The sequence below is a fragment of the Cajanus cajan genome, chromosome 7, assembly GCF_000230855.2.
Source record: "Cajanus cajan strain Asha chromosome 7, NIPB_CcT2T_4, whole genome shotgun sequence".
Lineage (NCBI taxonomy): Eukaryota > Viridiplantae > Streptophyta > Magnoliopsida > Fabales > Fabaceae > Cajanus > Cajanus cajan.
The window spans coordinates 2,447,300-2,472,211 of NC_138523.1; the positions used below are offsets into that span (position 1 = coordinate 2,447,300).

The 24,912-nt window shown below is 32.1% G+C and overlaps 1 protein-coding gene across 1 annotated transcript; it reads left to right on the top strand.

Moving 5' to 3' along the window:
- The first annotated feature begins 9,849 nt into the window (after positions 1-9,849).
- LOC109808161 (pre-mRNA-processing factor 19) lies at positions 9,850-20,827 on the top strand. Its single transcript, XM_020371034.3, has 18 exons — positions 9,850-10,009; positions 10,143-10,228; positions 10,950-11,021; positions 11,171-11,233; positions 11,500-11,586; positions 12,033-12,180; positions 12,405-12,526; positions 12,837-12,953; positions 13,065-13,160; positions 13,235-13,294; positions 14,250-14,324; positions 18,926-19,030; positions 19,347-19,466; positions 19,554-19,631; positions 19,709-19,805; positions 19,899-19,950; positions 20,091-20,161; positions 20,281-20,827. Exons 1-18 carry the CDS (start codon positions 9,997-9,999, stop codon positions 20,394-20,396), a joined length of 1,578 nt encoding a protein of 525 aa, XP_020226623.1. The 5' UTR covers positions 9,850-9,996; the 3' UTR covers positions 20,397-20,827.
- The last annotated feature ends 4,085 nt before the right edge of the window (positions 20,828-24,912 follow it).

Genomic DNA, 24,912 nt, shown 5'->3' on the forward strand with positions numbered 1-24,912 from the left:
TAGCGTGACCCATGTTGAGCGTGAGATTCCACGCTTAGTGTGGCTTAACCAAAGAGTTAAAATTACTCTCTAGAAGCCTTACGTTGAGCGTCTAATCTGGGACTGGGCGCTAGTTGCTCTATTATGTTTCTTTCCTTATTTGTTTGGTGAATTTTATTGGTGTAATGTGAATATTTTGTTAGTTCTCTCTTGTGATCTATGATATGCAATGATGTGGATTTCTTGTGTTATTTAATGTTATCCTTTAATGAATTCAATTGATGAGTATGCAATGTGAGAAAAATTGATATGGTGGAACAACATGATAATGAGACATGATAATGTGATATGAGAATGCATAGAGTCTTGATTTACATGCATCATTTGCGTAAATGTTTTTAAGGGTACGATATGGAATACATCGTCAAGAAAGGCCCCCTTGTGTAAAAGTTTAGGGATAGCTCGATTTGTAACTCTCAATCTCGCCCATTGTGTGCATGGGATGTATCTTGCACGGCTTAGCTAACCCGACCAAACCCTGATAGTATGTCCTTCTAGTGAAAGTGCGTAGAGGATGTGACCCGACATGTACTCCTAGTAGGGATGGCAACGGGGCGGGTCAGGTACGGGTTTCATGATACTTGTTCCCGTCCCCACGAGTCAAACCCATCCCCGTCCCCGTACCCGTACCCATCGAGTATATGATTTTCATCCCTATCCCCGTCCCCGCAGGTATTGGGTATACTCGTACCCGTACCCGTACCCGTCAAAAAAAAAATTAATAAAAAAATGATATTTTTAAATTATTTTTTTTATTATATTATAATTATAATTAGGTTATTTCTCTATCTCACATTATAATAAATAATCACACATAAAAAATATTAAATTTTTTTAATATAATTAACTTAAAAGTGGGTATTAAATTAAAAATGGGAACAGGGACGGGTACGGGCGGGTAAGTACATACCCGTACCCGTACCCAATTTAATATATTGGGTTTTATTCGTACCCGTACACGTACCCGGTCAAACCGGGTATTCTCCGTTAAAATCGGGACGGGTTCGGGAATTACCCGCGGGTATGGGTATATTTGCAATCCCTAACTCCTAGACTACTTTACGTGTGTCGCTAGCGGCAATGCACCATTTGATATTTTACTAGTGCCACATGCATGATAATGTGTAATCCGTGTCCATTACATGCGCATTTTAATGTTATATGTTAAATTAATTTTATGTCTTTGAGGAGTGAAGTGTGATATTGTTGCTAATCTGTTTATGCCATGTACATACACATGTCTTGTTTGTGTTTAACTATTCGGCGTGCATTCCTACACCATGAGCCAAAGTGAGATGTTTCTCACTTCCATTTCTTTTGTGTTATTTTCCTTTGGCTATTATACAGGTGATCATTAGCATGAGACTGAAGATGTTGGTGATGAAGTTTAGACTTCAGTGTTAAACTTTGCTTTGATAGAATATGTGACATCGGGATATAGATAAGATTAGATTATGATGTTATTTCTATTAAATTATTTCGAAAACACTAACTTTATTTTTCTTTTGAGTTTTCAGTTATTTGTTTAAGTTATGGATGTGATGCTCTCTATTTGAACACGTTTGGTATTTTAATAATTGTAACGTTCGATTCTAACGCCCAATTTATATAATAATAATTATATATTTCTTGTATAATATTTTCGCAAATATATCGTTAACAATATTTTTTTTATGGATAAAGATAAAGAAACATAATATTTTGTGAATTTAATACATAACATATCGTTCTAAAGTATTTATAATAATGTATTATTATACACAATATTTCTTTCTTTCACTTCTATTACAAACTTTACATTGATAATAGAAATAAATTTACAATAACAATTATAATAGATTCATCAAATAGCCTCCACATTCCAATTTCTTCCAAGAAAGACAACAACTATAATCACTGTAAAATGCTCTGGAATCCCAAGTAGATCCATCTATTTTGTAATATATTTAATTTATAAAAACAAAGAAAAGAGAGGAGTAAGAACAATATCTAATAAATACAATAATTCAAAAGAATATAAAGAATTATTTATAATCAATATTAAACATATATATATATATATAATATTTACAAATCATATATTAGATTTTCATGATGCAATAAAATTTGAATTATACTTATAGTGACTAGTCAGGATAAATGAGCATCATCATAATATCAACCAATAAAAGGATATTTCACCTTAATCAACAATAGGATATTTCACCTTCATTTCTTATTCATTTAAATCCCCAAGGTCAAACCTCCAGCTACAATTAATTCAAACTTTATCTTCTATGGCCATAGAACAATATTTATCTTCATAAATACGTGAAGAAATAACAACAAAACGAGTCCAAGATATCACAACTATAACATAGTTGATTATAAATATATTTACAATAAATATATCTATGTAAAAAGAATATATTAAGAATACCAATGATATAAATAAAAATGACCATCATTATAAAATAATGAAACAATATAAAATATGAACACCTTAATAATTATTATAGACAAAAATAATCAAAGGTTAAGCAAATAAATGAGGTTAGAGACCCCACTAAATAAATATACATAAAAAATAACATAAATAAATAAAAATAGGAGTAGATAAAATTTTAAAGAGATAAGGTTCTCCTCCCCCTTACCTGGATAAGTAGGAGCTAAAACTTGAGCAGAACCTCCCCCCTCTGGATTCCCTCTTTCTTTCCCTCTCTTTCCCTCTTTCTTTCTCTTTCTCTTTCTCTCTCTCTCTCTCTTTCTCTTTCTCTCTCTAAATTTCCACTTCTGGCTGTATGATTTTTCACAGCCCCCTGCCTCCTATTTATAGGCAATCTGATGCACCCGAAACGGCCCGTACTGATTTCGGAACGGCCCGTTCCGGAACGTTCAAATATGCGTAAAATTCTCAACTGGAACGGCCCGTTCTAATATCGAAACGGCCCGTTTTCAAAAAGCAGAACGGCCCGTTCTGAAACCAGAACGACCCGTTCTCAATCTCAGCAGAACGACCCGTTCTCCCTCCGGAACAGCCCGTTCTCCTTGTTGGAACGGCCCGTTCTGGGCCCGTTCTCAACTTGAAATTTTAGTATATTTTTATTGCTTGGAACGACCCGTTCCAATTTTGGAACAGCCCGTTCCAAGTTACCCTTTTACCCCTCAAACTTTAATAAAATTGCAAAAATGCCATTAATAATAAAATTACAAAAATACCCTTATTCCTTTATTAAAATTACAAAATGCCATTAATTACAAAAATACCTTTTTAAAAAAGTTGGGGTGTTACAATTCTCCCCTCCTTTTAGAAATTTCGTCCCCGAAATTTACCTGAAAACAGAAATGGATAAACTTCTCGCATCTTGCTTTCTAATTCCCATGTAACACTTTTTACCTTATTGATGCACAAATCTATCAATCTCTCTAAGAAATATCTAATGTTCATAAGTACAAGATGCGCAAACTCGGTAAGTCTATCCATAAGATCAAATTTCTTAAGAATATCATACATAACTACAACTAAGTCTATGGATACAGAATCTTATTTCCAAATTAGGACGTCTAAAGACTGTAAAAATATTAAAGGCTCTAGTGTTTCACCTCAAACTTTTGGCATACTATATACTTGTATCCAAATTCCTCTACTTCTCTTTTCTCCTTAGGCCATGCTTTCGCTGCACAACTCTGATACATTTTAGTATCTCCTAAATGAATACTAAAAGTACTTTTATGTCCTTCTTCTAAGATCATCTTCCTTAATTCGAGATTACTAAGCACATAGATTCTATCTTTGAATCTCAAAACATCATCAACTTTCAAGCGTAAAGGGCTATTTATACCTCTACGAATCTTTTCCAATTAGCTCACTAAAAAAGGATTTAACTCCTGAGTCCTCTAATCACATCTATTAATCTATTAGTCCTTTCAACATACTCAATTCAATGTTCCCAAGGGTGAGCTTACACATCACGCTTAAGTTTCTAATCTCCTCAATCAAATTCAACCCTTACATTATCAAAATGATAGATGAATGATCATCCTACTTAAGGCATTTGTCACCATATTACTTTAATTTTTATGACTCTCTCCAAGGATCAAGTACTTAAGCATAAGTTTACTAGGTACGTTTAATCAATCTCTAAGTCTTACCACCTTATCTATACCCAAGGCAACCTCATATTTACTACCTTTCCGATATACAGCTTTATCATTTCACCAAAGGATTTCTAATTTCACCATTCCATCTACACCCAAGTCAAACTTAAATTTCTAATGTGAGCAAAGATACATCCCTTTAACCATAAGAGGAGATATATACAGAACTTTCGTACTCAAAGTATCGATTACCACATTGGCTTTTTCCAAATAACAACTAAAATTAAAATCTTAATCATTAACAGTTTTGAACTATCTCTTTGTCTCATATTCAACTCCTTTTGATCAAATAAATGTGTAAGATTCTTATGATCACTAAATATCTCAAACTTAGAATCATACCAGTAATGTCTCTAAAATCTTAAGTGTAAATATTACAATCTCTAATTCAAGGTTATGGGTAAGGTAATTTTTTTTTCATGAATTTTTTCTTCATACCTAGATACCTAGAAATATAAGTTACTACCTTTCCTTCTTACATCAACGATCCACTCAAACCCGTTTTCGAAACATCACTATATAACACATAACACTTACTAAAATCCGATAATTTTAACACTAGGCAATATTTCCTTAAGAGTTTGAAAACTACCTTCACTTACTATTCCATAAAGGCAACTCTCTCTTTTTGGTGAATCCAGACAAAAGTAATGATATCTTAGAAATTTTCTCAATAAATCTCCTATATTAATAAGTTAATGCAAGAAAACTCTTAACCTCACTAATTGACTTAGGTATCTCCCACTTAAATACAATTTCTAGATAGATCTATATCATATCTCCACTAGAAATTACAAGACCTAGAAAATTCACTTTATACAATAAAAATTCATACTTAGATAACTTAGCGTAATGTTGTCTTGGATATATCTTCACCCTTAACTCCAATATGATGATATCACATCCTAAGGTCAATCTCACTAAACACACAAATATTCATTACTTGATCCCTAAAGTTATCTATCCACATATCAACATACATGCATATCAAATCATATCAAAATACTTACTTTAATCCTTCATATATACCATCCTTAAGCATGTATGAATCATTACCGTTTACTACGTATGACCTGTACATGAACAACCTTTTTCCCCATGACATCATACAACCTTAAAGAAACTTTTGATCCACAACACAACACCTCAGAATATCAGAATAAAATTGATTTCCTAATAACTCACAAACATCATATGATAACATATATATCCCTTTAACAACTATCAACGAAAATGATACATAGAAAATTATAATCATCCAAATGATCTCAAACCTATCACCAAAAGAAAGCTAACAGGATAAGCTATCACTCTTATGAAGACTTGAAATTCTAAAATGATCATATACTTAGCTAAAATTTTCAAAAATTGTAATAGATATAATCAGCGCTAACAGCTAGACCTTTATTTACTAAAATAGTCATAACGAAAGTTCTAATCTCCATTGTACCTGATTTTGGTGCCCTTTAAAAGTTAACATCCAAGACTACAGCTTTATGAAGATCATAAAATCCAACTCTATCAATATAATACTTGTACTGGCACAACAAAACTGCAGCTAAGACATTCCCTGTATTGATCAGCCAAAAGAGCGCACCAAAGTCTAAAGCCACAAAAATACCTTAAAACACTTTCAAACCATTATTTAAGCTTCTTCCTACAATCCTAAACCAAAATAACTTACATATTTAGCACAAAGAACTTAGAAACTAAAATAAAACCCTTATTCAACCTAACCCATAAAAATCAATATATAAGCATCAAATATAATAAATCATATAATAAGATTTTAAAAGTAATAAAGGAAATATAAATTGATTCCAGTAAAGGTGGCAGTGCCTCCTAGTTAGGAATAATATATAACTTCCAAATCATGTAAAATAAAATAACAGAGATGTACACTTGAGCCTTTTATCAAAACATTCAAAACCTTCTTAGATTCATTCGCTAAAACTATAAACTCTACCAAATGAGCACGGTAAACTCATAACTCACGGCCGATTGGATCGACCTGCTCTGATACCACTTAATGTAACGCCCGATTCTAACGCCCAATTTATATAATAATAATTATATATTTCTTATATAATATTTTCGCAAATATATCGTTAACAATATTTTTTTTATGGGTAAAGATAAAGAAACAGAATATTTTGTGAATTTAATACATAACATATCGTTCTAAAGTATTTATAATAATGTATTATTATTATACACAATATTTCTTTCTTTCACTTCTATTACAAACTTTACATTGATAATAGAAATAAATTTACAATAACAATTATAATAGATTCATCAAATAGCCTCCACATTCCAATTTCTTCCAAGAAAGACAACAGCTATAATCACTGTAAAATGCTCTGGAATCCCAAGTAGATCCATCTATTTTGTAATATATTTAATTTATAAAAACAAAGAAAAGAGAGGAGTAAGAACAATATCCAATAAATACAATAATTCAAAAGAATATAAAGAATTATTTATAATCAATATTAAACATATATATATATATATAATATATTTACAAATCATATATTAGATTTTCATGATGCAATAAAATTTGAATTATACTTGTAGTGACTAGTCAGGATAAATGAGCATCATCATAATATCAACCAATAAAAGGATATTTCACCTTAATCAACAATAAGATATTTCACCTTCATTTCTTACTCATTTAAATTCCCAAGGTCAAACCTCCAGCTACAATTAATTCAAACTTTATCTTCTATGGCCATAGAACAATATTTATCTTCATAAATACGTGAAGAAATAACAACAAAACGAGTCCAAGATATCACAACTATAACATAGTTGATTATAAATATATTTACAATAAATATATCTATGTAAAAAGAATATATTAAGAATACCGATGATATAAATAAAAATGACCATCATTATAAAATAATGAAACAATATAAAATATGAACACCTTAATAATTATTATAGACAAAAATAATCAAAGGTTAAGCAAATAAATGAGGTTAGGGACACCCCACTAAATAAATATACATAAAAAAATAACATAAATAAATAAAAATAGGAGTAGATAAAATTTTAAAGAGATAAGATTCTCCTCCCCCTTACCTGGATAAGTAGGAGCTAAAACTTGAGCAGAACCTCCCCCCTCTGGATTCCCTCTTTCTTTCCCTCTCTTTCCCTCTTTCTTTCTCTTTCTCTTTCTCTTTCTCTCTCTCTCTCTCTTTCTCTTTCTCTCTCTAAATTTCCACTTCTGGCTGTATGATTTTTCACAGCCCCCTGCCTCCTATTTATAGGCAATCTGACGCACCCGGAACGGCCCGTACTGATTTCGGAACGGCCCGTTCCGGAACGTTCAAATATGCGTAAAATTCTCAACTGGAACGGCCTGTTCTAATATCAGAACGGCCCATTTTCAAAAAGCAGAACGGCCCGTTCTGAAACCAGAACGGCCCATTCTCAATCTCAGCAGAACGGCCCGTTCTCCCTCCGGAACAGCCCGTTCTCCTTGTTGGAACGGCCCGTTCTAGGCCCGTTCTCAACTTGAAATTTCAGTATATTTTTATTGCTTGGAATGGCCCGTTCCAAGTTACCCTTTTACCCCTCAAACTTTAATAAAATTGCAAAAATGCCATTAATAATAAAATTACAAAAATACCCTTATTCCTTTATTAAAATTACAAAAATGCCATTAATTACAAAAATACCTTTTTAAAAAAAATTGGGGTGATACAATAATGAAAGATTAAGTTACTCAAATTTTATTAATTATGTATTTATGGTATGCGGGGTAGAGAATGTCATAATTCTTTTTTTTCATTTACTTTTAGACAATTTTATTTAATCATAAGATCCATTTTCAAGTTGTTATTCTTCGTAAAGACTAATAAATCAACTTGTGGAACAAATTACTTTTTAGTTCTTTTCCTTTTTGTTGTTAATCTTTGATTTTGTTTTTGACAAAAAAAAAAACAAAGGTTGGTAAATCTTATTTGTAATAGAAAGAGAAAACATGTCATGTATTGATAAAGTATAAAATAGTTTTACACTTCAATCATAAAATTATATATGTTGGATTTGCTTACTTTCATAATGAATATGGTAGGAATTGATAATATATTAAAGAAAATAACTGAAATTATAGGACATTAACTCCTTTACAATATAGCAATATAACTCGAGTTAGAAAAAGAAATAGGTAAAACAAGAATAATAATGCATAAAAAAGATAACCAAAGCTACAAGGTGCAACCCCTATCACATGGGCAAATGCTTACCAATTCCTCACCCTTTTAACTCCTCATCGTCCCCCTTTGTTACACTCCCATCCTATAACATGTCCTCCACTATCTTTCCCATCATGGTAGAATATTTCACTCTAATGCCCTCTTGCCATGTGTGCACATTCTATTATGCATATCATACCTTCTATTTTACATTTCCTTGCTCGGTCTTCTTTTTTTTTTTACCCCTCTTTGGGATGTTAAAAAAACCCAAACTCGTGGATATCCACGAATAAAATTTATCATGGATAATAAATGGATAGTCTAAATAGATATCTATTGGCAACGAATACAAATATTCTTTTACCTATGAATAAATGAGGTGGGACAGATATAGTAGTATCCATATCCGTGAGTACCAACTAAGTAAAACTAGTTAAATATTGATATATTTATCTTGCGTTTTTAATATTGTTTTTAATATTTCAATGAAATTAACGTTAAATACAAGTTTAAAAATTAATGTCAATTTTTTATCTTTAATATTTCAATAAAATTAACATATATAAGCTTAAATTTATTTGTAATTTTTTTTAAATAATTATAAATGTTTATGGATATCCATAAATATTTATGAGTATTTGGAAAATTTGCAAGTACTCACTTATCATATACCTATATGGGAATGATGCAAGTATAGGATAAATTTTTATTCGACAGCGTGGGAATGGGCATTGTACTACCTGCCTCTATGAGTCTCGTTGCCATCCCTAATTCCTTCTCTTATAGATATGAGTTAAAGGCCTAACATAATAATTAAAAGTCACACCAACGATGAATTGTAATTGATTAATAACTTTAAGTTGTCAATACATATCTAATAAACTTTTATAAAATTACATTCATCTTATTTAAATAGAAAAATAAACATCATTATTTATTAATAATAATAATATTTTCCTTTATATAAATTTCTTATATATTTTTAAAATTTGACTTAAGAATAAACATCTATTTTGATTCTTGAATTTGAAAAACATGATGATATTAATCTTTAAAATTAATAAATTATAAATTTAGTCATTAAATGTGTAAACTAACAATTTTTAGTCTAAAATAATTTTATAATTTGTTAATTTGATCAAGTATTACACTAATGTCTTTTAAATTTATGGATTTGAATAAGTAATTATTTTTGTACCATAATATTGATAAAAATATCTATTAATCTTAATTATATTAAAACTATTATTTTTAATATTAATTTTTTTTTTATCAAATTCAAAACTTAAACTCAATTAGACTTTGACAAGTGTTTACTCAAATCGAGGGTCCTCCATTTAAATAAGTGTTTACTTGTTATACCAAAATGAAAATATAAATTTGAAATAAGTGGATCCGGATCCGGATCGGAAAACAAGAAATGGACCGGGTATTTGGGCCTGGCCAGGCTGGGTGGATATCCACTTGTAATAAAAGATGGCTGAAATCTGAATCATTTGCGGTGGTTCGTTTGGTTCATTTCCGTTTCCCTCTCTCTCACACACCCACACTTCCCAAAACCCCAAAACCCTAACTCTCTCTTTCTCACTCTCTCTCGCTCGCTGCAACCATGAATTGCTCCAGTTACTTCCACTTCTCTTCTGATTCCGATTCTGCGCTGCATGCTACTATGCTTTCTTTCTGATTTTTCGTTTTCCAACACTTCTTTCAATTTTGCTGATCTGACGCTACGCCGTCGTTTTTGTGTCTTTGCAGTCTCCGGTGAAGTTCCGGAAGAGCCCGTCGTATCCAGGAACTCCGGTCTCCTCTTCGAGAAGCGTTTGATTGAGCGACACATTTCGGTAACCCTTCTCTCTCTGTTTTCAACTTTTTCTGTTCAATTTACTGAATGAATAAGGAAGAATGGGGGAAATAGAGTAGATGTTAAGTTAGGTTAAGTGTTATAATTGAGCAATGAGAAAGGAGAAAAGAACTGTCACTCCTTTTAAGTTAAATCAAATTTTGAACTGTTTCTCAGCTCCGTGACCGAAATTTCAGATTCCATGTTGTTTGAGTTATTAACCTAACTAGCCTTTAATCCTTTTTTTTTTTGAAAATTTTTTTTCCCGCAGTTTGCTCATGTCAGAAACCGGATTTTATATTGGTCATTTTGGTTAGGACTTAGGTTATGTGTGAGTGAAGGTTAATAGGATAGGACTGTAAAAGGATGGAATATAATTTGAATTTGTAGTGGCTCTAGTGTGTGACTTCTGATTTGGAATATTTTGAAGCGTTGCAGCCGTTATTGATTGTTTTCTCTATTGTTTGTGTTTGTGTTTGTATTTGTGTTTCGCATTAAATAGATGGAAAGTTGGGTGTTTTTTGTTGTAAGTTGTTACATGTGGAATGTGTTTAAAGTGGCTTTTTGGTCTGTTGTCTGTTTTTGCTATGTGACGGGTTTTGCGGCGGTACTTAATTTGATTATCCTTTGTATTTATGTTTTCTAAACTCGTATATACATATATTATTACTAATGTGATTATGACAGATCATGTTTGAATTTGCTAATGAAATATTGAGTAGGATTATGGGAAGTGTCCAATTACTGGAGAACCACTTACTATGGATGACATTGTACCAATCAAGACAGGCAAGGTATGGTGGTTAATGGTATTGGTTGTATGTTTTTAATATTGAGTACGAGGTTTATGACTGGACTAAGCCACCCAAGTTTGATGTGGTTCTTTGCTTTTCAAGAGTTCACTTGCAACGTACTGATTTTATCAGGATCATTTATTGTGCAGATAGTGAAGCCCAGACCTGTTCAGGCAGCTAGCATCCCTGGCATGCTTGGAATGTTCCAAAATGTATGGAATTTAGCCTTTGAAGTATTCCTTACAATTTTTGGTATATGATGACTTTGTTAAAAACTGTTTGGTGTATTTTTTTTCAAAAAAATTATTTACATGTTTTACATTATTGAATCAGGAGTTTAATGGTGGCTTCTGACTTTCTGTTAAAAAATTTCCAAATAAATTATTAGAAATGCTTAGATAAGTGTAGTGTTGTTTCTATTAGAGTAAAAAATTATGTAGTCCTCCTTCGTTGATGATTTGGTTTGCCTAATTTATAGGAATGGGATGGGTTGATGCTATCTAATTTTGCATTGGAGCAACAATTGCATACGGCAAGGCAAGAGCTTAGTCATGCTCTATATCAGGTAAGAGCAACAAAGTTATTGATGTAGTACATTATTGTCTTTTACAGTTCTACTTCTGATTTACATTTTCTCAGCCCTTGTGTTTACAATCTCGAAAACTTGCAGGCTTCTCAGCTTTTTAGGTTCTCAATTTTGTGATATTTTTTTCCTGGGGGTCTGTTTTTTTTTTTGTTTTTGTTGAGGATAACTTGTTTAAATTTAGGTGTATTTACTCTTCAGATATGATTGCTGTATAAGTTTTTTTTTTTATATTTATTTATTGTCTTTTGTTTGACTTATTGTGCAATAATTTTAGCTCTTTATATTTGAACTTCCAGTCTTTTGGATGATATTTTTTTATCAATATGATCCGTTGGTTGATATTGGTCACAAAATGATGTTATTATTTTGTCGCTATATTTTCCACCACAAGAATTACCGTTACTTATGTTAGTTTTAATCTGTAGCATGATGCCGCTTGTCGAGTGATTGCAAGACTCAAAAAGGAACGAGATGAAGCTAGGTCTTTACTTGCACAAGCAGAAAGGCAATTCCCTGTTTCTGCACAGAATGCCATAACAGCAAGTGCGCCTGTCCTGAGCAATGGGAAAAGAGGTTTCTACATTATCATTTAGCCAAAGTTTTCTTTATTCTATATATTTATATTGCAATTCTTCAAATTACTTTTTAGGCTATGTTTGATATAACTTTCATAAAGCAGCTACTTACCCCATTAATGGTATAGATGAAAATGTTTAAAAGCTTAGATTTAGCATTTTATTAAGGATATTTTCCCAGTTTGTTTCAATTGTTTATTTGAATTATCTTATTGCATTTAGCTGCTGAGGATGAGGATCTGGCACCTGGTGCAAAGAAAATCCATCCTGGAATTTCTTCTAGCATAATTTCCGAGCTAACTGACTGCAATGCTGCTCTTTCCCAGCAGAGGAAGAAGCGACAGGTATTCTTTGTGATAATATGTGAATAAACACATTGATTTTTTTCAAAGTTTTCTTAGTTGTTTCTATCTCCCCCCCCTCACCCCTTCATTTTGGGCTCATTATTACATGGAGTGTTTCACAAGTTAGAATTTATGAAACTTGTAGTATTCCTTTTTGCTTGTTTTGACTTGCCTCCTAAAATTGTAATATAGATAGTGTGTGTATGTGTGAAAACTTTGGTGGCATAATTCAATTATTTCTTTGGTGTTTCTAATAGTAAATTTGAATGTGTGCACTTGTTTGTGCATATTTTTCTCTGGTTTGTTTCAGATTCCTTCAACTTTGGCTCCTCTTGAAGCATTAGAGGCATATACCCAGATATCTAGTCACCCCTTTCACAAAACAAACAAACAAGGCATTATATCTCTTGATATCCTTCATTCAAAGGTATGGATTTTAATCTCTAAATTGGAAACATGCAAAAAGGCTCTATTTGTTTTTTATTAAATAGAAAATTAATGGCTGCTAATCCATGCTCATCTCATTCTCTATTGACAGGACTTAATTGCAACTGGAGGTATTGATACAAATGCTGTTATTTTTGACCGACCATCTGGACAAATATTATCTACACTCAGTGGTCACTCTAAAAAGGTTTTATTTCAATTGGAATTGCTGGACCGATCTTTTCTTTAGATTCGTGTGCTGATTATGGGTACTTTTGGTAGGTGACCAGTGTAAAGTTTGTAGCTCAGGGCGAATCATTCTTAACTGGTTCAGCAGACAAGGTAAAATGCCATCCTTTTCTTAGGTTTAATTGTTTGGAAGTTGAAACAATTTCATTTGGGCACTACTTGGATGAACAGCTTGATTGAGGTCTTATTGAATAGACACTTATTATGTTAGCACTTAGGTTTAAGTTTTTTTACAAATGAGGGGGAAATAGGGTTAAACTGTTTATATAGGCTGTAAGCTGTTATCATAAGCTATTCTGGGTAGTTTATTGAAATAAGCTGAAAATAACTTTTGGTCATATAATAGACTATTTTCATAATCTCTCCCAAACATTTGCACAAGTGCTTATAGGTCCAAAATAAGCTGTAAATAAAATCTTCCAAATGGGTCATTGATCATCCTTCTCCACCCAAGAGCAGGCATTTTATAGCATGCATGACACAAATGTTCCATCCTTACATTGCCACTTCCTTTGTTTTCTCCAGTCTCCTTAGCTTGTTTTTTGCAATGTAAGTATATCTAATACTTACTTGTGAAGTTGTGAGAACTGTGACCCACAATTCGCTCCTTATTTTTTGTCTCTTGCAATTGACTTCTGCATTTTTTTCTGATAATGGATATTATTGGTTTTTATACTCAACCAACAGAAAATGGTGTATATGACTTATAAATGTGAATTCTAAAGCACCCAGAAAACTGAAAATATGTAGTATGGTGCTAAGACCAATACTTGAAGGTTTAACTTTATCCAATTTCATCAAAAGTTTCACACTAGTGTTTCTGTTGGGCTTGTTATGGCCTAGCATTTTTGAGATTTGTTTTTTTTGTCTTGTTATTGGTTAGTAGTCAGTAATGTGCTTCTTTCAACTTAGTGTTATCAAGCAAATGTAAATTCTGAATCAAATTGGTTAAGTACACAATTTTCTCTAATCTACAACTTTTTTCGTACATGTAAGCTTTTTTTATTTTGCATTTCCCGGTGGTCAATGTTTTTACTTTATTTTGCAGACAGTTCGTCTATGGCAAGTGTCTGATGATGGTAACTACAACTGCAGGCATGTCTTGAAGGACCATACCGCTGAGGTAAATGAAACTAATGTTACCACATTATATCTGTAATTAGTTATATTTTTGTGTATTAGCATCATTCCTATGTAGGCTTTCTAATTCTGCTGTAAAATGAGCTGGAAGAATTTCTCCTATTTTTTTATGATGTAAATTTCTGTTTTTTTTCTCATTAGTGTAATTGAGTCATGCCTATGCTGTGCTTATTCATGAGTTTTAGGGTAACATATGGTCAAGTGATGAGAGCATAGTGTATTACTTGATTCTTCCAGTGTCTCTATAGTAATTATAAATGCTTCTGATTGGAATTATTTGATGTTTGCAAATTATTTAATCTCAATTCCTCTTCAACCTTGATCTTGTTCCCCAGTGTTTGGGTGATAATCTTGCTGCCATATGCCATGCTCTTTGCATTGTGATACTGATTTCAATAGACTAGGTAGCATGTAAGATTATATTGTCGGATTGGACATGCTCTCTGCTGTCTGATAGTGGTTTCATTAGATTTGGTGGCATGTAATATTATTTTGTAGAATTGGACAGGTTATTTTTCCATGGAACAGTAACTTCATCTTTCCATGTTTGATGGTATGGCTTGATGTCAATTCTTTTGTTGAATACGAAATATTTTGAAGATGAGAGAGTGCAAAACATAAGGAGAGTGAAAGATAATAGAATCTCTTTAAAACACTACTCCATCTTCAGAACCAAGTGGAGAAGTCCTCAAATAACTAACCTTCTCCAAATTGGCTGCGAAAAGTCCTCAAATTTTTCACTTCTTGAAATTTTGTAAACTTCAACCAGAACTCTTCTTGTCCTGCTTTAAAAAATGGATAACAACTTATTTAGTTTCTTACCCTCTGGCTATGTAATTCACCATTGTTGCAATTGTCTGCATTCATGCATTCTCCATACATTTTCTATCTTGTTAGGATTCAGAATTTTGTTTTTGATAAGCAAAGAAGATTTCACTACTAGTAAAAATTAATATTAGCACAAGGGATACCAAGTCCATGAATAAAGGTGAACTACATTATGCCCACCAACTAAAAACCTAGAGTGAAAAACAATTGTTCTGAGCAAGAAAATTGTGATACAAAAGGGATGCTCTCGAGTTAAACTTGTGCCTTATCTTACTTAGTACAAGTCATTCTCCTGCATAAATTCCTTCACAGTAATTCCATCATCCTGGCCACATTGTAGCTTTGACCATACTGTTAATAGTGTACTTGTGTCAATGGCTTTGCTTGTCCCCATGTCATGAATGTTGCACACCCCTAACCACTCTAAAAGCTTGACCGACCTTATAAAAAAAGACAGCATAGGGAGTTATTTTGCAAAGCTAGCAACAGATATACAAGCCAAAGGATTATTGCACCAATCTGAAAAGGACAAAGTTTCTACCGATGAAAGCATTTATCCTAGACCAGGATTGCACCTTGATAAAACATCCAACAACTGGGTAAAAACAAAGGGTCTTGAGAGAAAACAATTTTGGTACGCAACAACCACATAGACCATGTCATTGCATGCCAAATTAAATACCAATTTTTTTTCCCGTTTGCCTCCGGTCATCCCTTCATGTTGAGGGAAGTGTCCATACTCGTGTGTGCTAAAACATCAAAACCAGCCCACCCATGTATATATTTCCAGACCCACCAAAAAACAAATGATTGATTTCTTATTGTTCTTCATAGAACAGACACAATGTGAGACTTGCATCATTCAACACAAGTCTATTGAATAGAGTTTTCTTTTTTGGTAATCTATCCAACCATAGCCTCCGATAAAGCCTTAACTTTACTTGGCATTGGACATCTCAACAACTTTTTGAACTGTACTGAATTATTTGACTAAATCTGTGCAGATTGCACCTGATTGACAATAAGATTATATGCTGATTTTGCTGTAAAAGTTCCTTGTTTCCCCCAAGCCACACCTAGTAGTCAGTCTCATCTTTTGCTTAATTGAATGGTCTCTACTAGATTTGTCAATTCTGGAAGTAACTCTTTCTCCCAAATGAAAATCTCTCCATGACCATGTGCACTTCTAGGTATTTCCTGTCCACTTCCCTAATTCTGCAATGTTTGCATCCTGTTACTCTGAGACAGAAGGAAAAGAAGCCTTGGAAATGCCTCTTTGAGAGAAGTCCCTAACCAAGTGTCATGCCAAAATTTTGTCTTTTCTCCATTTCTCACTCTCACATTGTTGGAGAACCACCTTGGTGCAATATTAGGTCGACTTTTTTTAATTTTGTTCAAGTCCAACCACCACAAATGCTGATTTGTAATTCCTATTTCCTAGAGTACTATCCTTGTCCATTTGTCGATGTCTCTGGATAATTATTTTGTACCAAGTTGCATTTTTATCACCGAGACTTCTTCATTTCCACTTTGCCAATAAGATGACGTTAAACATTACTAGATTCTTCACGCCCAAACCACCTCCTTTGGAAGACAATCTGTTCCCCATCTCACCCAAGCAATTTTATTGTTTTCTTCAACTCCGCTCCATAGGAAAGAGTGTTGAATGCTTGTAAGCAACTTGACAACACTCTTTGGCATGCTTCCTAGATTGTTAGTGGGATTTGGAGATTTCACCTCAAGACATCTCCTTATATCAAGTTCATCACATAAACAATCATGGGATGTGAGTTTGGAGTGTTCCATCAATTTTAGTGGAAGCTATTTTCCATAATTTGTGCTCATCAATATCACTAATCATCACAACAAAATATTAATTTTCAGCTTATTTATTCTTGTATTGATAATTGTAAAATAAAGAAGAAGCAAGCATAGTATTTGGGGCTGGATTTTTAAGGCAATATTCTTGCTAAAAAGTGATTACTCTAATAGATTCATCCCCATTGACTTGGTTTACAAGAATTTCACTTGTATAAATATTCTTTAAAAAGTGAATTGGAGCCTAACTCAACCTTACAAAATTTGCTGGTAAGGTGTGTATTACTCTCCACTTATATACACTTTGTTGACCTCATCACTAGCCGATGTGAGATGTCCAATACAAACCCCTCTCGTCAAGTATCACTGGTATGAAGTTTATAAGACTGAACATTTGTGGGTGGTTTTATAAAGGTCTTATAATGTTCGGGTGGTCTAATAAGTTCAACAACAATCAATAATTACTAGGAGATGCTTTGGTACTATCTTAAGAAAGTAGGTTATGAACTTAACTTCCCTGTGGGTTACACATTGGAAATGTGGTGGGCTCGTAACCATAGGTCTCAAGATTAAAATCTGGCTTTGATACCCATCTTAAGAAAGTGAAATTGGGGCTTAACTTAACCTTACAAAGCTGACTTGTAAGGTGAGGATTGTCCTTCATGTATAAACACTCTGATGGCTTTATCACTAGTCGGTGTGGGATGTCTAACAATTATACCTAAAGTTACATCATCCTTGCTACCATGGTAAAAATGGTGTAGAGTCCCCTTCCTCTCATTGAATGGAGTTGGAGTCTGAATTATCTTCAAATTCATCACAAATCCATCCAAAATTTCACTCATTCATGTGAACAGCTATACAACTGGTAGAATATGTTGGAAATTTCTTATAATATTATCATTTCTTAAAATATGTTAAATTATCTTGATCTCTTGGGAGCAATTTTCATTTTGCATTATATTACTTATTTTCAATATTTGATTTGATTAGGATTTATTGGAGTGTGTTACTAGTTAATGTTTTATCTTTTTGTTCATATTTATCATATCATCATCACATCCATCACGTCATTATATTATATACAAGAGAATATTTTTGTTACTAGTTAATGTTTTATCTTTTTGTTCATATTTATCATATCATTATCACATCCATCACGTCATTATATTATATACAAGAGAATATTATTCAAAATCTCTGTTTTCTTCCTCAATTTTTTTGGAGTTTAGGGATTGTGTATTTTGCACCTAATAGCTTAAGCTTTTGGTATATTTGGTTTCATGGCATCGTATCAGACAAGTTTTATTCACCTTTAGAATTGTTTATCCCTTTGTTGTGTTAAGTTCATGGAACACAATTGTCACCAAAACCATATTTTGTGCTTTTGTTTGCACCTGAACTCTCCTTTGCGCCATACTGTTGAATTGAATATTCCATCTTAAGCTCTCATCACACCCTTACTCTTGTTACAGCTTTTTTATGCATTTTGCATGTTTCGGCCTGTGTTTCCACTGATGCCCTTTTTCTTACCTTGTTTTTTTCATGGATTCACCATTTTAGCCTGTCTTTGACTCTTTACAATGATTGGCTTTATTCATGCGTATCTTTATGTAGATTGGCTCCATTTCAGCCTTTCCATAAATTGACCCCGTGTTTAGAGTCCCAAATATAGTTTGTCTCAAACCCCCAGATGTAATTTTGCCCTTGTCTCCTACCTAAATCCTGATAATTTCAATATTGTAGTCCTAACAACCATTCAACACCTGACATTCTTGACTGCTAGGCTTTGATATAAACCATGAAATTGCTTGCCTTTAAGATTGCTGTTCTTAGATGAGGCTTCTACCAAATATATGACATCTCTGAACCTGTCAATTATACTTGTCTTGTTTGTGCAATGAGATGCAAGAATGATCTGCCTTTCCAATTTTTCAGGTGCAAGCTGTCACTGTCCATGCAACCAATAATTACTTTGTGACTGCTTCACTTGATGGCTCGTGGTGCTTTTATGAACTTTCTTCAGGGACATGTCTGACTCAGGTATGATCTCTTGATTTTTCTGTAATACATGCAATAAACGGGAAGAATCATACATGCACATGAACCTTTTTCTACAGTGGGGACTTATTTTATTTTTCTGGATTGTGAAAACTAAGTTGGTTTTTACAGCACTTCGAAAATTCTATGTATGTGTCTCAAGAATGTTGAAATATATATATATATATATATATATATATATATATATATATATATATATTTCTGTAAAAATTATCTTCAGAAAGTAATAGATTTTAACCTTTTTTTTTTAGTCTTTCATACATAAGTTCTTAATCTGACAATTAATGGTGTTGTGCAGGTTTTCGACTCATCAGGTTCTTCTGAAGGCTACACATCTGCAGCTTTTCATCCTGATGGTCTCATTCTTGGAACTGGCACCACAGAATCTCTTGTTAAGATCTGGGATGTAAAAAGTCAGGTAAACAGTGTTTCTTTTACTTTTTTTAAAGTTCAATTTTAATATTCACTGTTATTCTGTGTTTTTACCTTCTTCCATTGATTGTAGGCAAATGTTGCTAGGTTCGATGGACATGTTGGGCCAGTAACTGCCATATCTTTTTCTGAGAATGGGTACTTCCTTGCGGTATGTGAGAAAATGTAACTAGTATAAACGTAATGATTGTTTTTACAGTATTCTGATTTTACTTTTAAATTTGACAGACTTCTGCCCATGATGGCGTTAAGCTTTGGGATCTACGTAAATTGAAAAACTTCAGGAATTTTGCTCCATACGATTCGGAAACACCAACAAACTCTGGTATTCATTTTCACTTGATTGTCATATAACCTATTCAGGGTACGAAGTTATACCAATTTCAAAGGATTTCATCTAATTCTCTGTATCTTGCAGTGGAGTTCGATCACAGTGGATCCTACCTTGCAATTGCTGGCTCTGACATAAGGTGAAAAGAACACTGTCTAGTACTGGATTTGGTGAAAATTTCAGAATGTTAAAGAAATAATCTTCTCAAGCTTCTTAATTTGTCAATCCCTCCAGTTTTTTTACCTGAAAATGATTTCCAGTGCCTGTTAATTTATGCAGGGTTTATCAAGTTGCAAATGTGAAATCTGAATGGAACTGTATCAAAACATTCCCTGATTTATCCGGAACAGGTTTTGTATTTTTTCCCCATTTTTGTATCCGGAACAAAAACATTCCCCATTCATTCAGGGTTTTGATGGTTTCATGTTTCTTCAATTACTAAGACGCGACTTGAACTTTTTCTTCCCAGGGAAGGCCACGTGTGTAAAATTTGGTCCAGATTCTAAATACATAGCAGTTGGTTCAATGGACCGGAATCTTCGGATATTTGGGTTGCCTGGCGAAGATGCTCCTACTGAGTCATAAAATGCCTCAGTTGTACAGGCCAAAGTGTAGCTCTGGGGTGACAGTTGCTGCCTGCTATTGGTGGTTGGTCTATGGATTGGAAAAGTTAACGAAGGTAGTGGTTTCTTTGATTATTCAGTCTTGATCCTCACATACCATGGTGTATGTGGGATGGGAGCAAATGTACTTTCAGGCTTTCTGCAGCAACATTACTATGCCTTCATCATGGCTGCTAACTTTAAGTGACAGAAGCTGCAATATTTGCCTTGTCAAGCTTAATGTTGTCCCTAGATAATTTTGTAACGTCATTGTCTAATTAGTGAGATTACTCATTTCTCGGCCATTACTTACTATCGCAAATTTATATGATTGTAACTATTCTTATTCCGGGTGTTTACTGTTTAGTTGATTTATTAGACATTATTAAAAAAAAAAAAGGTATTAGACATCAACTATTAAACAGGTTATTATGAAAAACCATACTGAGCATTTCTTTTTGTTTTTTATGTCGCGTTAGTAATATAGATAATAGATGATAAAAAAAACCAAACGATCCAACGAATGGAATGCGGTGATAACATGTTTACTTTGTCCAACATATGCCCGAGTTGAAATTCTTTGCCAATGCTTTCTCCTTGTCATATGCAATTACGTATTAATACATATCTGTAATATCTGTATTTTTTTTTTGTTTAAATGGTTATTTGACTTCCGTGCAAAGTGGTATGGGATTGTTGCGAATAAAACCAACCTAGAAACAATAATAATTTTACATTAATTTGTTTATTGTTCAGTGTATACTTGCTGAGCTATTCAACGTTACCAAGATGGTTAATGATTCGATATATCATTAGATTACTAAAACTGAAATTTTTAGTGTGCATCTGGATTTATCGTTTGCTTGAATCGCACTCGCTAATAATTTAGTGTTTTGAAGCTAGTAAATTTCAATTAAGTATTCGAGTGTTCTAAATGGAATTCTTTGAAAGTTTTAGCTTCATTTAATATTTAAAATTTAATTATTTTGTTTAGAATCTAAATATATGCTACTATTACCATTTTCAAGTTTTTTTTTTTGAAATTTTCACCAGCGAGTAATATTTAAATTTTCAGGGTGGTTTTTTTTTTTGTTTAAATATAGATCTGGTTCTTATAATATACCGTGTTTTTTTTTTCACTTGTCTTTATAATATATGAATAATGTTCTTTTAGTAAATATTAATTTTTTTGAAAGGGATTAACTTAAAATAAACAAAAATATTATAAAGACCAAAATAATAAAATAAATATAGTAACGACAAATAAAATAACATGGACTAAAATGTAAATTTTAAAATTTATGAATACTATTTGAAAAAAAAAATTATATCTAAAGACCACCACAAAAAAAATTGGTATATTGCATGACCGAAAGTATAGTTAATTTTTTTTCTTCGAATTTTCATGTTTCAAGAACCAACGTACAAACAATATACACTTGCAAAGACTCAGATATTTCACTGTTATAAAAGATTACTAGATTCTAAAAATTCTATAAATAGGCATGGAAAATAAATCATATGGTAGGTTGATTCCAACCTAATTTTGATAGGGAAAACTTGGTTTGATTGTGTTTAGATTTGTTTTTAATTTGTGAAATTGGATTTCAGAATGTAACTTCATGTTTTCCTTCCAATAGTGTGGACCGGTGTTGTTGCATTTTTTTTTCAAACTTTTTGTTGGAGCACGCGCAAACACACAGAGAACATATCTAATTAAAATAATGATTTATTATAAGAGATCATAAAGTTAAGTAATATCCTTTTTATTAAAATAATGACAGAATTTAATTTGTATTTAAAGTTATATTTACAACTAATAACTCTTTTATGAAAAAATTATCGTAGTATGAACACCATTTTGTACCATTACTGCAATCAACAATGTTATTATTTCTATTGTTGTTGTCATTATCACATGGCTGCAATGACAATGAGAGTGGTGATAACAACCAGCACCACTTGGGATGAAAATATGTTAGACTCATAATAAAGACTTATGGTATGATTTGTTTATAATCTAGTTTAGCCTGACCCATTTAATAAAGAAGTTAGGTTTAGGTTTTAAAAATGCCTATTTCTTTTAAATATGCTTATAAAAAAAACCTACAAAGCCCAATAGTCCAACTTGCATATTAATTTAAATATAGTATATAATCATTCAACTTATATAATAAATATTTTAATATTCTCAATATTAAAATAAAATAAAAATTTGAGACAAAATATGAGTGATAATTATATATTTTAACATCGTAAGTCTATACTTCCAAATTCATAGATAGGAGATTAGATATAGGTCACGGTGATTGTAACTAAACAAATATGAATCTTATGCAAGTTATTCTTACCCTTTCTTATTGTTTCTTGGTTGCTTTATCCAGAAAACATCCATGTATATGTTTGTTTAATTGAAAACACATCATTCAAGATAGTTTAATAGTATCTTGCATAACCAATTTCAACATCCTTATCTCAAGCTTGATTAAAATCAATTGAGTCAATTAAAAATCTTTTAGAAAAGTTTTAATCCAATAAAGTTTTAAGACAAATTTAAAAATGATCAAATTCATCCCTTTTTGGATACAACCATCTTTTATCCTCTGGTCCTTTTCAGTCTGATGTTTATATTTTTTCTTGTTTTTATCTTGTTACTATAATTTCTTGTGAGTAGTTTCCTTTGTTCTAAGATTGGCGCTTGGTTGTTAATCATAGTTGATGTCAATCCAATTAGTTTGATGTTTTCTATATTTATCCTCTTGATTATCTCTTTATTGAATTATACATACAAACACTTAGCTACTATTTTCATAAATTAAAATGTTTAGGGGAGAATTGAAAGGTGAACCTAATATGGTAGATCTATAAGGGAATGATTTAGGTTTTAATTCATGCCAAATATAACTAATCGAAAATGGGTAAAAAGACATAACAAATAATATAAAAGGTTTAACTGAATGTAGATACCATGAAAGTATGAATTAATTCAACTAATGACATCTTCATGTCATGAAAGAGAATGAGTACTACCTTAGGTTGCTTCTCCTCCAAAGAGAAATGAAGGGAACATTGAAATAAGATGATAAGGTTGATAGTACATAATTAATGCATATTTTAGTACATTAGATTGAGCTTATTTCACATTTAAATGTATCTTAACTTGATGAATTGGTTGAAATTTATTTTAATGAACTATTTTGGTTTCAATTGTAAATTCTGGTTAATTTTCATAATTTTTGTCTACTTTGACATGTTGTCTTGCACATGCCATATTTGAAGTTCCCAAACTCGGAATTGGATGTTCTTAGTGTCCTAAAAAAGATAAGACAGAACTCTACAACTTTTTTGATGGAAGTTTCACCTAGTTCTAACATTTAAGGGTCCAAAAACATGCCTCAACATTATGCCTAAGCACTTCATTTTGAATTTACTTTAGAAACTTATTGAATTAGTAGTCTAACTTTGTTAATTAGTTGATTAGAGGGTCAGGTCTTGCAAATATTTTTATTAGACCTACTATATTGCTCTATTATTAGGTGTTAAAAGACATGTTATTTACACTTTAGTCTTATTTTTTTTAGATTTTAGAGTTACTTCCTCTTCAAATTTCTCTAAATTGTCTCTCCCTCCCTCCCTCCACCCTCCCCCCCCCCCCCTCTCTCTCTCTCTCTCATAATTTTCTCTTCAAATTTTTGCGTGCAAAAACTCTATGGAGATATGTAGCAAATTCGTTCATTCGATTCGAGGTTTCATAAATTATGATAAAATTTAAGTTCTCGATCTAGTTCTATCATACGAATTTTCTTCGTCTTCTTCTTTGTTTCAGATTTAATTTTCATTTTCATGATTATTAATTTCGTTTAATTAGACCTAAAATCAAGATTGAAGATTAATTTTGCATCTAGATCCGGATTTAGATCTAGACCGAAAATAATCTAGCTTTAGATCTATATTTTAATTACGTTTGTATTGATCTATGTCGATTGAATTTGAATTATATTTTGAACCGTGAAAATTTTATCATAAAAATTGAAATCTTGAATCGAAGTAATCTTTGATTGGAATTGCCTTTTAATTCCTTGTTTACATTCTTAATTGTTCAATTACTATTCGGAATTCATAAAATCCCCTTTCTAACCATACGAGATAAATTTGGATCATATTGACTTGAGTCTTCGAGAAGAATAACCTAGGTTGTTCCCTATATTACAAATCTTTGGGAAAAATCTTGTAGTTTTTTATAGTGATTCGACAATGCTATCAAAGGTTAATTGGAAGTTTTTATGTGAAAACTCCAATCCTAGAAACTTTCTAAATCTTGATTTTTTCTAAACTTGATTTGATTGTGAATGTTTTCCCAAGTTAATCTTCAAATTAATTCCTTTTCTATATTTACCTTGATTTAGAGAATTGAACCTTTTAAAACAAGTTTAGAAACCTAAGTTAACCAACGAGTGATCCTTAAGAATCTTAAGTTGAACGTGTTGAAGGTAACTAAT